Source organism: Mytilus galloprovincialis, chromosome 11, assembly GCF_965363235.1.
Source record: "Mytilus galloprovincialis chromosome 11, xbMytGall1.hap1.1, whole genome shotgun sequence".
Lineage (NCBI taxonomy): Eukaryota > Metazoa > Mollusca > Bivalvia > Mytilida > Mytilidae > Mytilus > Mytilus galloprovincialis.
The window spans coordinates 24,394,649-24,408,916 of record NC_134848.1 but is presented as its reverse complement, the minus strand read 5'-3'; the positions used below and the strand labels follow the sequence as shown (position 1 = coordinate 24,408,916).

Genomic DNA, 14,268 nt, shown 5'->3' with positions numbered 1-14,268 from the left:
CGAACCCAACAAAAAAACAAGGGGTGATTTTAGGTGTTACGGAAGGTTAAGCAGATCCTGCTCCACATGTGGCACCCGTCGTGTTGCTAATGTTATAACAAATCCGGTAAATAGTCTAATTTGGTAGGTCACATTCAAAAAAGGAAGGGGAGTGTAGTTACGACGAAACAAAAGTTTACAAACTTATAAAATCATTAACGGACAGTTATGTTTTTGTTTTCAAATCATGTCTCTGTGAAACCTTGAAATGTCTGATCTGCTGATAGATTGTTTAACTTAATCTTATGAATATACCGCTGTCTATTTATTACAGAGAAGACAGCGGTAGAAATATTTATTATCGTATTATACAAACTGTTATTTATATTATAACGTTAATTCTTATGTAAAAAAAGAAATTGTTAACGCCAGTTTGCATCATTAGGATGCACATTATTCAAATTGGAGGATGAAAATATGTAAAATCCAACGTTAATCCAAAGCATTTGCTGTCTTGGATGACATACAACCAATCAATTTATTTTGTTATAAGTATAAATTAAGAGTTGTGAAACAAAAAAATCTAGTTTTGGTTAATAATTTACTGGTATTATATGACTGTTTATATTTCCTTTTTCATCTACTTACATGCAGCAGTAACCCCCTTGGGATAATATTCTAATTGTTTATGTAAGCCAAATCTACCATCAAACATCAACACAAATTATCCTTGGTGTTGTATGAAAAGTTGATGTGTCATATCAAATAATTTTTGGCCACCAAAATCTATTCAATCTGAGGGTGCTATTTCAATTTTGTATTGTCCATTTCTAACTTCATGTAAAATGTCTGATTGAAGTTGCAGCCTATAGCAATCTAATGTTTGAATCACGTGAGCTGTTAAAATATCTGTGTTTGAAATTTGTGATTCTGACTGTTCCTGATAAGCCTTAGCCGTTGCACCATGAGTCTTTATCGCATATCTGTCTGTTGAATGTCTGGTTGTCTTGTATTTTTCGTTTATATTTTCAGTTGGTTTAGAGGTTTCATTTGATGTTTGAACGAATAAATTCACCCTTTTTTATTAATTGTTGTTTCCGGTCTGGTAATTTGTTCGGAAAACTCTTTTGGTTTACCTCGAAGTATTTTTGCCAAAACCTCATGTCCCCGATCACCTATAATAGACTACATCATTGTCTGCTAAATATCGAACGTGAACTATTCCCAAATATTACTATTAGGGCGGAAGTGAATTTGCAATGCTATACGAAGTGTTTCAGTTAACATACATCCAATGCTCATGTATTTAATTATGATGTTTCTTTTGTGCGTCATGTTAGAGAGTGTGCTATGTTTTATCGTTTGTGGCATAAATTCTGTATTTTCGGTAATATAACGGATATCTTATTTGTAAGAATGGTCGAGTAATTCGTCTTCAGTGTTTTTGGGTTATGTCGTTTGTTTTGAACTGTGTTTAATGTTAGGTTCTACTTCGTTTTGTTTTATATTACAAGTTTTTTTTATCAGTTATTTCCTATAGCATGCAAAAATTAAGATACTGAATCATATATTACATTTATATTATTTCAAGTTTAATGCTACTTTGTGCACATATGTTAATTCAATTTTGGATTTATAAGACAAACATTAAAAAATTAAAACCATTACGAACATAATTCTATTTTAATATATTTATCATGGTTGCGTAATACATACAATAACATAATTACAAACTTAATACAAATTGTGAAATCTTGTACGTGTCAAACATATACCAATTCTATTCTGTTTTTAAAAACTCACCTGTGACTTTGATTTATTCGTGTGACGCGGAGTTTATAATTTATATACTTCGTTCCTTTGTACTGGTATACTGTCGAAACATCACTGGCGATGTCTGTTGCTATCCTATTTTTGTTTTTCATGTTTTATATTACTACCAATGTCCTTAATAAAGAGACAATTTGATGGCCATAAGGAGGAGCGTTTTACAAATAAAATATCTTATTATTATTGACACACTAATTTTTACAGACGGAGTCAAAAGTTAGACATATGTATGCGGGTGTCGGCAGCGGCGTCGTCAACAATGTATTAGTTATGATAAGGTCAAGATTATGATGAATCTAAAATATGGATTCTTACTCTTAATAAGATATCAATCGATAATATTTTTTTAGAACATTACTGTCATTAATTTTCGTTTCATGTTTTTTTTAATTCTAACGCATTTCTTTTTATTAAACGCACCTCCTGGCCATCAAATTGTCTCTTTTTGATAACAATGGTATTGTTCTTAAATATGAAATCTAACTATTAATGTGTTATCAACTGATCTACATTTTTTAAACATGTGTATCTTGAATATCACAGATATGTTAGTGAATTGGTTTAAAAGGATAGTTTAATATTGATAAAAATTCTATTGCTTTTACAGAATAAGTTTCGATCTTATAAATACATATCAGTTTGTTCAAGCGATATACAAATGTAGCGATTGGCGTCAAATCAATGTAAAACAACAAAAATACGCAAAGGACAAACTTATCTGATGCCCCTTCAACACACCACTAAAAGATAAGTAAACAATTAAATGGATGTGATCAAGCATCCATGTAAATAAATTGAATTTAAAATTAAATTACCACTTAATATTAATGGAATTAGATATTATGTATAAAGGGGTTGATATTTGTTAACAAACATTTGAAACAAGTAGTTTTAATTGCAAAACATATTCAATTAAAAATGCAGTGTCTAAATAACGGTGGTGTTATCAACAGTTCATCAACGACGATTTGTAAGTTGTGAAATACAAAAAAAGATGTCCCTCCTTACAAAGACTTACGGTTTACTTATTACCTTAGTTCTTTGCGCTTTTGTGTTGACAGCTGATACGTTTACAGAGTATTTTGGGATGAAAATTAAGGATAACTTACATGTTAGATTATTCACAGGTGTCTCGGAAGTGCAATGTTCGTATTCATGCTTCACAAACGAAGGTTGCTGTGCTTCGGGTTATAACAAAGTTTTGAAGGAGTGCAGAATGGACCTATCTTATAACTGTTGTCCTCCAAATGAAACAAATCTACACTGGAATACTCTGTACAGAGATAATTTTCGTACGTATATATGCAAATGAATTAATTATATATAGTATTTTTCGTTTCTTTTTGTTCATAAAGATTATACCGTTGTTTGTTTCTGTTTCAAATGTTTTACACTAATCTAGTAATTTTGGGGATCTTTGATACGTTGGGAATCATAAATCAGATGCGCCGTGTAGCGAAAGTACTATAGTCTCTTGACATGAGGACACTTCAAATAACAATGAACAGATATCCTGTATACATAATATTTCAGTGGCATTCAAGTTTTTTAACCTTTATCTCAGTCGGTGTATTACAGGACCTACCTATTGTATTCTTTTTTTTATTCATTCTAGTAAACAAATTGCCACTGTATTTTAAGCAGGCAACAATCAATCACATATTGTGGATAATTTTCTCATTGCAACCGTAACCCTATCTCCTTATCTTAATATATGTTTCAGCTCCACCAAAAGATTGCGGTGACATAAAAGGTTTAAGTGGAGTGTATACCATCAACCCTAATAGAGATAGTTGTGGTTTTAGTGTCTACTGTGACATGACTACAGATGGCGGAGGTTGGACAGTAAGTACATTGACCCTTTCAGAATGTAAAAATTCATGGGTTATTTTATTCAAAATCAAAATAACGTCACGTCATTGGTAACATTTCACTTGTTTATGACATTTTTAAAAAACCAAGACGTTTCGTTTTACACTTTTGAAAATATTACCCAGAATGCGTTATATTCTAAAACGTCTAATTTGTACATAATCGGTATCTTGGGTATATAGAACTTGTCAGGAATATGACAGTTGTTTTCTTTTCGATTGACATGTTTCAGCTGTTGATTTTGTCATTTGATTTGGTTGTTTGTTTTTGGAGCTTTCCGTAATGAATTTTCCTTAGATTGCATTTGATGGAAACAGTTCATATATTACGTATTAGGAGCAATTTATATGGTTGTAGTTGTATTGGCATTTTTACAAATATTGCAAAACAGATCGGATGATCTTTTAATATTTAGTTTTCTATAGTTATTTATAGTATTTTATATCATAGTAAATAATCATCTATATAGGACAACAAAACATTTGACAATCTGTAACGTTTCTTTCTGTCTGTTTGTCTTCCGCTGTTCTGATAAAGATAAGTTACTTGATTTATTAATTGCTGGTTGCAAAAAGTTCCAAATTTTTATTGCATGTTCAGAACTAAATCAAATGAATAAACATAATAGGTGTGTCCTGTAATATAAGCTGTTTGGGATGATGGCAGAGTATGGAGTAAGTCTTGGAAGAGCAGATTTTTGCCTAAAATTTTCAGGTTCATCTGATTAAAGATTTTCAACACTTTTTAAATCTTCTTCAAAGTGTCTACTTTAATCGATTCAATTAGTATGTGTGAAAGATTAGAACTGATAATAAAGACGCTCAAGTTTAAGCTTGAATGTGAAAAATCCACCAAAAATGCCATAATATGTAACTTTTCAGATGGTCTTCGTCAAAATGAAAGAAACTTAGATTTAAATATTTAGACTGAAAACAAATCCGTCCACTTACATTTAAAACAAAATGTGTTTAACTCAAATGCTAAAATTGTGAAGATTTCAGAACTTAAGCATGACTTAATGAGGCTTGTACCCGATATATGTTCATTATATTATTAAAATAACAGCCCATATTAATGTATCCCGTGGAATGGTAAATTATTCCATATTCAGTCACTCAACCAGACCCTCATTTGCATGTATTCTTGTTGTCATTTCAGGTATTCCAGAATAGAATAAATGGTAACGTAGACTTTTATAGAAATTGGGATGAGTTTGAATTAGGATTTGGTGACATTGAGACTGAATTCTGGCTAGGTAAATGTATTACAATTATCTGAAAAATGATCTACACACTTTGTCGTACAAATAAATTTTCATTTTGTAATTAAAGACATGATATAACATGAAAAATTAACGATCAATAATCAACTGAAAAGAAAGGCGGAAGCTATCAAATAAATATATGTAGTCAGAAAATTGCAAACATATTAAAACAAAACAACAGGGATATTGCCATAGATAAAATCAACAGTAAAAAACGTAATAAATTCAATAGACAAATGCATGAATACCATAACACATTATTTAAGGAATGACTGTAATATTGTTTCTGTCTATAACACGTTATTAAGATATGTATAGGATAGACAACATCATTACCTATCATTTGTTATCTCCCGTTGAGTTGTTTTAGAAATAAAGTTGGTGACATTTGATAAAATATATTCTAGAAAATCGAACATATTTTTGACTGAACATGCCATAAAATGCCAAAAATTGCTAAAATAACATTTACGTCCAGAATAAAAGTGTGTCTCTATGCTCGAGTTTGCCATAAATGAAGTTGTTAATAATTCCAACAGATTAAGAAAACGATACATCACCCTTTCGGCCGTAAAGTGATCTTCTAAATAATTTCTAAGTTGAAAGTCTGGTTGGCTTGGACGGATATTTAAATCTGCTGTCACAGCTTTTCAGAACGTAAAAATTAAATTGTTTGTATCTAACATAGATGCTCTTTCTTGTAACAGCCAAAATTTGTGGCTTTCACACAATTCGCCGTTTGCTTGAAGTTTTCTTTATACAAGTACCGTCGTTTTTGGTATCTTTTTTTATGTTTTAGGAAATGCAAAACTGCATCAACTTACATCCAGCATTGCATACACCCTTAGGGTTGTTTTAGAAGATTTTGATAACGAGACTCGTTATGCAGAATATCAATCCTTTGCCATAGGGAATGCGCCATCTAAATATGCATTAACTGTCAGTGGCTATAGTGGCGACGCAGGTAAATATGCAATATCTAACAGTGGTTATAGTGGCGACGCAGGTAAATATGCAATATCTGTAAGTGGTAATAGTGGCGATGATGGTAAATATGCCATATCTATCAGTGGTTATAGTGGCGACACCGGTAACATTGCAATATCTGTCAGAGGTCTTAGTTGTGACGCGCTGAATATGCAATATCTGTCAGAGGTAATAGTGGCGACGTAAGTAAATATGCAATATGTGTCAGTGGTTAAAGTGGCGACGTTTAAAAAATGCAATATATTTCAGTAGATATAGTGGCGACACTGGTAAATATGCAATATATGTCAAAGGTTAAAGTGGCGAAGCAGTAACATGCAATATATGTCAGTGATTATAGTGGCGACGCAGGTAAACATGGAATATATGTCAGTGGTTATAGTGGCGACGCAGGTAAATATGTAATAACTTACAATAGTTATAGTGGCGACGCAGGTGAATATGCAATAACTGTGAGTGGTTATAGTGGCGACGCATGTAAATATGCAATATATGTTAGTTGTGATAGTAGCGACGCGGGTAAATATGCAATATATGTCAGTGGTTAAAGTGGCGACACAGATAAATACAAAATATCTGTCAGTGGTTGTAGTGGCGACGCAGGTAAATATGTAATATCAGTGGTCTCTTAAAATAGGTTTCACTGTTTACCATTGTAATTGACAATATGTTTTAATCTTGATTATAGGAGACAGTCTTTCTTACTCAAATGGTATGAAATTTACAACTTCTGATCAGAAAAACAACCCCTACACTTGGTACGGAAACTGTGCTGAATATTTCCATGGTGCTTGGTGGCATAAGACTTGTCATCATAGCAATCTGAATGGCGGATATTTGGCTGGAGATCACGCATCGTTCGCAGATGGAATGAATTGGTACACATGGCGGGGTTTGCGATACTCTTACAAGTCGACCAGAATGATGATACGAAGACAGTAGGCCGTATATTTGAAGTCTTTTACGTGGGTGTTAAGCGAACACCAATCACTAATGATGAGATTGTTTTAAAAAAACATTTAATCATAATGAAGCAGTACAAATGGACATTTAGATAATTAGTATGATTTTACAAATATTATTAAATTAAATATAACGTCCTTATTTTGCTTTGTATACAAATCAGTGTTCTAATTACCATAACATATGTTTGACACATGCGCAAACTTTTTTCATACCGTTTATTTGAATTTTAAATCGAATAAAATATATACATTTTTAGCAATTACATATAGTGTTATTATATATTTTTGTTCAAACAATATATACTTATTTTGCTATTAGTTTTTAAACTTATAAAATATGAAAGGTGCATACTTCATCGGTAGTAGTCGGGAACAGCCAATCATTGTACAAAGAAATTTCGAACGCTTCGACCTAAACAAAAAGCGTACTTGTCTCATTAGATTAGAAATAAGTTGTTCATGTCATATGCTATATTTATTTAAACTTTGGTATGCATTTAATTTGACCATATTTAGCATCACGTTTGAGATCGGTGTAAAATATCGACAATAAAAATTTCTACCCTGTATAAATTAGCATAAAGCATCATAAAGAGCACTCTATCACTCTATCATTCTTAATGAAAAAAATTGGAAAATGCCGATGATAATTGAATTAAATATAAATAAACTTAATATAAGATCAAAGACTTAGAATCATGTAGAAAATATGTTTATTCCTTATGACATTGAGCTATCTAAAGAAGATTGAGTTGACTGAATAATGGTTATAAAAAGTGTTATTGGAATTATCATTTCATCAGGAGGTTCTGTTTCAATTTGCCAGTTTATGCGAGTTGGTTTATTCTCATGACTAAATGAGATGGTTAATTCAAAACAAGAGCTTTCTCTTTAACGTCTGATTAACTGATGTTTCTGATTTATCCTAATAATATTTCTTTCTTAAAGGTAAACAGGGCAGTCCCTAGAAGATTATTTATATGATTCACCACAGTTTACGCATTTAGAAAATCAGAGTTACAGGTTGTTCCCTCGTGCCATTAGTGAGAACACTTGTTTGGTTCCATGGTAAAAAGTTTGACAAGGGATGCATCGAATTGGGCTAGGGATAAACATGTCAACTCTGATTCCGACGCAATATAATGTAACCTCATAAAACGAATACTGGATAACGAAAGCACAAATGTGAGGTCCATGAATTTATTGTATATTCATATTATACATATATCAAAAACAATCACAATAATTGGCAACGCTGAATAGATCAATATGTGTGAGAAATAGAAAAAAAACATAAATCATCATTAGTCTATCGATTTGAATTGATTTTGGTGTTTTAATACCACTTGTAAGCACAGCATTTGAGTTTTTTTGTGGTGGCATGTTTTTATTGGTGGAGGAAGTCGGAGTGCCCGGAGAAACACCTATCTGATACAGGAAAACTGATTACAAGTCTATTGAAATGCAGATAATAATTTCTATCAACAGAAATATTTATCCATACAAAGCTAAATAAAAGCTTCAAGAACATGATTATCTCCCTTACTGAATATTACTATTATTAACGTTTCTCAATCAAAGTATAAAATAAGAGAACGTTTTCAAAGGAATCAACATTTGTTTCCTGGTTAACCCAATTTTTTTTATTATTAGAAATGTAAAAAATAACTAAACATAATCGTAATACTTATCAAGGGTACATGATTACAATTCAATAGTCATACCCTAAATATGAAAATGGCAGAAAATTTCACTGCAAAATATTATCCACTAGTAGAAAGAAATACATCTATTTTTATGTATACAATACTGTCGTATCAGTACCTTTATTGATTAAAATATAAAATACATCTTTCAAGGTATAAATATTTCTTCTAACAAATGCCTACTATCAAATGACACAATATACTTCAAATTCAAATAATCACCAAATTTTGAAATCATATTAGCATTTGAAACACTTAAGATATAATATAGAATGTTATTAATATGTGCATATCATATTTTTTTCCTTTGGTAATTTTACAATTTTATATAAAGCAGTCATATTCAAAATCATTATAAATATTTAAAAGAAATATTTCAATCTTCAAATTTTTTTTGTTCACTTCACAACTTTATCGGTCGAAAAGAAAAAAAACATAAAAATGTAGTGACAATTTTTTGCCTGTACACTAATTACTAGAATGAAGTACTAGTAATTAACATTTGAATAAAATTAAGACAAAAAATCATCGAACTGTATCATAAATATGGTTTGATAAAAATAATAAATGCTAACAAAATTTTTTTTTAATTTAATTTCCAAATTTCAATGCTGACCTCTAAACAAAGAGAGATAACTCAAAAATATTTAAGGTTATTTTTGACCTGTTACACTAATAAATAGAAAATAGATGAAGCGGCAGTCGGAGTTTGAGAGGTCAACAGATATGTATTTTTAAAATTTAATTATATTTCCATATTTTTTTTATATTTGAAATCTAACATCAGTTACACCTTGGTTTGAAAGTTTATCACTAATTTCTTAACGGTAAGGTCACCTTGATTATTGCCTTCTGACCGCATGGTCCTTTTACAACTGTTCAAACTATTGTGAGGAGAGGCAGACATATGAAAGTCTGTAATAGTTATCATTGTCAGCAAATTTGTTGATTTACTGTTGTTGGAATATTCGACTTACAAATGTCCTGATCTTATTTTTTAAACTTTGTGCCAGAAATACTTTTAAGTTGTATGTGAATTACAAAGGGATGTTTTTTTAAATAGGTTTTCATATGTTTCTTTAATAACCATAAATCATGGCCAACTGCCAACAGGGCACTGAGTCATCATCTTTTTTTTTCTTTTTTTATGTGCTAAAGGTGACTAAGAAGTTTGGTTTTATTGTGCTTACAAATGAAAATAAAGGTTCGTCATTCTTGTCACCTCACCTCCGAATGCCTACTCAGATCTCGACATGACCAGCCGATTGGTCGGACTGGGTCCATCCGATCTCCCGTTTGGGTGATATCGGAGCCAAAGCAGCTTATCTAATTCGTCCTGATATGTTCTGAACTAAATTACTCGGATTACAACCCTCTTCCGCTAGGATCTCGGCAACCACTTGAAGAGACATCGCAATCCAGTGCTTGGTAATCCAGTAATTCATTTCCGTTCACTTGTTGTGGAATGCCAGACACATTTTTTTGGCGTGAGTACATCTACAGTCTGCATATAAGTAAAAAGAAAGGAGGCTTAGGAGCAAGCAATACAGTGTGATGCTGTGAATTTCTCCCCCGCAATTGTTTTTTGAAGAAGTGTATTTTTAATGTCTGATATCTTAAATGATAAAAATATACAAATCTCACCACCTTTCCCCCTAAAAAAAATCTTTCCCTCAAAATACGGTCTTTTAATACCAAATTTACCCATTTAAATGTATCACAAAGGTCTTAAAATAGAAAATAACATGATTAATCATGGCTAAAATTAATATTTCTTAAGGTAGATAGGGTGTCTTCCTACATCTTGGATTTTGAAATACAAGACATCAAACTCTAGATCTTAAATAAAATGTGCAAATGTTTAGAGTAGTAGATAATTCAGGTGTAAGAACTTTCATTTCAATATAGACAATGACATGTTTTATCATACTTATGGTCGTATTTAACAAAAAAACAGAAAACTTTTGTTTGATTTAATTTTTTCCAACTTTGCCACTTAAGGGTAGGTAACTCAAATTTAAGGGCATATGATTTAAATTAAGGTAATTTTACAATAGAATGTGTTAGGAATTTACCTATTTTATAACGTAGGAGGAAAACGGGTCCGGTGACCCCATTTTTTGCTTTTTCTTAACTGAAAGCATTCTATTAAAGCTATCTTCTCATATGTTATCTCAAAATTCTATGGTGCAGTTTATGCTTTATTGCAGAAAATTGGATTTGCCATGCCTAATCTATACAAAATCTGTCTATTTTGAACAGCGTGTAGCATGGAAAAAAGGCCGGTGACCCATTCTTTTTTATTATTTTTTTTTTATTAAAAAAGCATTATATATACTACTTTTTGGCAAATTATTAAAAAAATCTATGGATTATAATTTAGACACCCTATCTACCTGAACCAGTATTTAAAACAATAGTAACTGCTAAAAATAAATTTACAGCTAATCACCTCAAGACAATGAACAACATGTCTTTAAACATTATTGAAAAGCAGTGTATGGAAGGTAGTCCAAACTTATCATTGTGCTTACAAGTAATTGTTCATTAACTAGAAAACGCTTGGTTATTTCCCCCCTTTTGGCCATAATTCCTAAATGTTTTGAGCCATAACCACACCATCCCCCCTCCCGCTCATCATAACCAGTCCTTTGAGGTATGGAAACTTGTGGTATATCAGAAAGATTCATACACCGTTTAGCAAGTTATTGTCTTAAAACAATAAACTAGATTAGTGGGCTCCTTTTGGCCCCTTATTTTAAAACTTTTAGGACAACAGTCCCAACCTTCCTTTTGTAGTTATAAAACTGGTGTTTAAATACATAGATTTCTATTTACTTTTACTAAAGTTATTGTCCGGAAACCAAATGTCTTCGGACGACGCTTACAACTACGACGACTTGATACCAATATACGACCGCAAATGTTTTTTGTTGCGGTCGTATCAAACGTATTTTAATGTAATAAGATATTTTATTTGTTAAATGCTTTCAAATTGACTTAATGTTTTAGAAAGAAATTGGTAGTATTCAAAAATATAAGTTCTACATGTAGAATATCAATCTATATTAATTTAAACATTTGTACCTTTAATATTAAAAAGACAGAAACTATGGTTCTCCAAAAACACACTAGAAAAAAATTCGCCCTTTAATAAAACGTTGATATAACATACTACAAAATGTAACTAAATTAGAATTTGTAGGCTACTTAATTTAATGTAATGGTAATCTCAAACATAGTCTGTAAGAGCTGACAAAGAAGGCCGGTAAAGTTTTATATTTCCTGAGCAAAAACAGTCTCTCTTGTCTCTTTATCTTTTTAAGTGTCAAGAACTCTATAATAAATAGGGCAACATAAAAAAGAAGATGTGGTATTATTGCAACTCTCCACAAGAGACCAAACGACAAAAATAGTTCACCGTACTGCCTTCAATAATGGACAGAGCCTAAACCGCATAGTCATGTTTTGCCACGAAATGACAATGTAAAAGAATTCAAACGAGTAAACTAACAGCCTAATTTATGTTAAAAGAAAATGAACGAAAAACAAAAATGTAACACAACAACAAACGACAACCACTGAATTACAGGCACCTGACTTCCGACTTTGAAAAATCCTTTATTGATTATTTCCATGCGTACAATAGGGAAAAGCATATAGCTGCAAAAGAAAGTGTGCCATTTACCATTCCAACTGTAGTGCTAATAAATGAATTCTTCATGGATACGAGGATAAAACACCTTTTGAAAAATCCATTTATCATTTTGTAAAATATCGGAGTGAGATTAAAGCTACTTTATCAAAAAAATTTATTACAACCCAATCTAGTGTATACTTTGCTAGATTGAATATTAATTATTTAAACCCATTATAAAATGGACCTTTGAACTTTCAAAATCCCTAGATTTACAAAGTGTATATTCTTGGCAGAAATATGGGAAAACTGTCTCACTAAACAATAACCTCCAAGACAAATCGGCCAATTGAAAGAATATAACAGATGTAAGTCATGTAAAATCAGAAATTAAAAATGAAGTAAATGACTATTATAAAGATGTGAATAAAATTGATATAGAACAAAATGACAAAAGTAGCAAGCCATTTCTGTGAAAAAAATTAAACCCTCACTTGAAGCAAGATTTTACTTTAGTTTAATGATTTTATTAAGAGAAATATTTTTACATAACTTCGTTAAAGTAACCATGGTCTTGACATGGAAAAAAATCGTTACATTCAAATTCCTCAAGAACAAAGACTGTGTAAAACCTGCAAAGTCATCTAAGATGAATTTGATTTTTTTCGCAATTGCAAACTAAAGGTAAACGAGAATATCAGACACAATTTATTTAATGATATACAATTAGATGATGAACATTTTATTCATAACCCTGGTGATGAAAAATTATTTTATATATCATACCTCACTTTCTTTAGGCATATCAAAATGTATTTGCTTCTTTATTTAAAGGTCATTATATCTGCGTACAGAGGCCCTATTGTAATATGAATATTGCATTTTGTTATATAATAAATTCATCACTTATGCTTTGTGCGATTAATTTTTGTATCTTATTTTGTTGTTTATATATTTTGTTTAAACGTGTATTGCCACAAACATTGTAAATATTTAATTAGAAATAAGTATTTAAATTCTAATAAAATATTATTTTTATTCGTTGGTGACTTTGCTTTAAAGTGTTATATTAAAATGACTGAGACCCTTTTGTCTGAAATTATAGTTTTGATAGTATCGAAGAACATTTTAACATTTGTTCACGCGATGTATACATAAATCAATGTGCATTAAATCGGCAAAAAAAGCCAAACACATCGTATCGTCACTAAAAAAAACCGGATGTGATCTAGCATATCTGTATATTAATTGATTTCTCAATGGAATTACCATTTCATATTAATGGAATTACTTATTCTGTATGAACATGATAAAGGGGTTGATATTTGTTAACAAACAGTATAAATAAGTAGTCTAAATAACAAACAAAATATAATTGAATCTTCAGTGTCCAAGCATACGGTAATTGAAATTGTAGCGAAAACTATAAATCCCCAGTGTGGTGGTATCAACCAACTTCGATCTGTTCGATGTGAAATACAAGAAAAAGATGTCCCTGCTTACCCAGACTTACGGTTTAATTATGACCTTAGCCCTTTGCACCTATGTTATGACAACTGATACTTTTAGAGAGTATTTTGGTATGACAATCAGGAATAACTGACATGTTAAATTATGCACAGATGTTCTTCGGGTTATAACAAAGCTTTAATGGAGTGTACCATAGACACATCTTATAATTGTTGTCCTCCAAATGAAACTGACATACACTGGATTATTCTGTACAGAGATAATTTTCGTACGTAAATATACAAATGAAGTAATCAAACAAAGTGTTTCTCGATTCATGTTTTAATATACATAATACCGTTTTTTTTATATTTTTTAATTGTTTTTAGTTAGGCTCTTTCAAGCTTTCTGTTAGTAGTGAAGTCCTATTTTGAGCTATGCACATCATGATTTTGATGTATAATCGTCTCATTGGCACTCATACCACATCTTCTTATTTATGGTTTTAATTGTTTGTCACCAGACGCACGATGCGTTTAGTGTACAGAAAACTCACCAGTCACGCTTATCCACTTTTCC

At 31.2% G+C, this 14,268-nt stretch overlaps 1 protein-coding gene across 1 annotated transcript; it reads left to right on the top strand.

Annotated features, from left to right (window-relative positions):
- Positions 1 to 2,777: 2,777 nt before the first annotated feature.
- On the top strand, positions 2,778 to 7,082 carry LOC143051066 (microfibril-associated glycoprotein 4-like). Its single transcript, XM_076224115.1, has 5 exons — positions 2,778 to 3,101; positions 3,533 to 3,654; positions 4,840 to 4,936; positions 5,745 to 5,909; positions 6,621 to 7,082. The coding sequence occupies exons 1-5, from the start codon at positions 2,804 to 2,806 to the stop codon at positions 6,872 to 6,874; spliced, it is 936 nt and encodes a 311-aa protein (XP_076080230.1). The 5' UTR covers positions 2,778 to 2,803; the 3' UTR covers positions 6,875 to 7,082.
- The last annotated feature ends 7,186 nt before the right edge of the window (positions 7,083 to 14,268 follow it).

Excerpts from the sequence above, each read along its gene's own strand:
- LOC143051066 (XM_076224115.1), top strand. The coding sequence starts at position 2,804 with ATGTCCCTCCTTACAAAGACTTACGGTTTACTTATTACCTTAGTTCTT. Across the intron at positions 4,937-5,744 it reads TGAGACTGAATTCTGGCTAG|GAAATGCAAAACTGCATCAA; the intron begins GTAAATGTATTA and ends TTTATGTTTTAG. Across the intron at positions 5,910-6,620 it reads TGGCTATAGTGGCGACGCAG|GAGACAGTCTTTCTTACTCA; the intron begins GTAAATATGCAA and ends TCTTGATTATAG.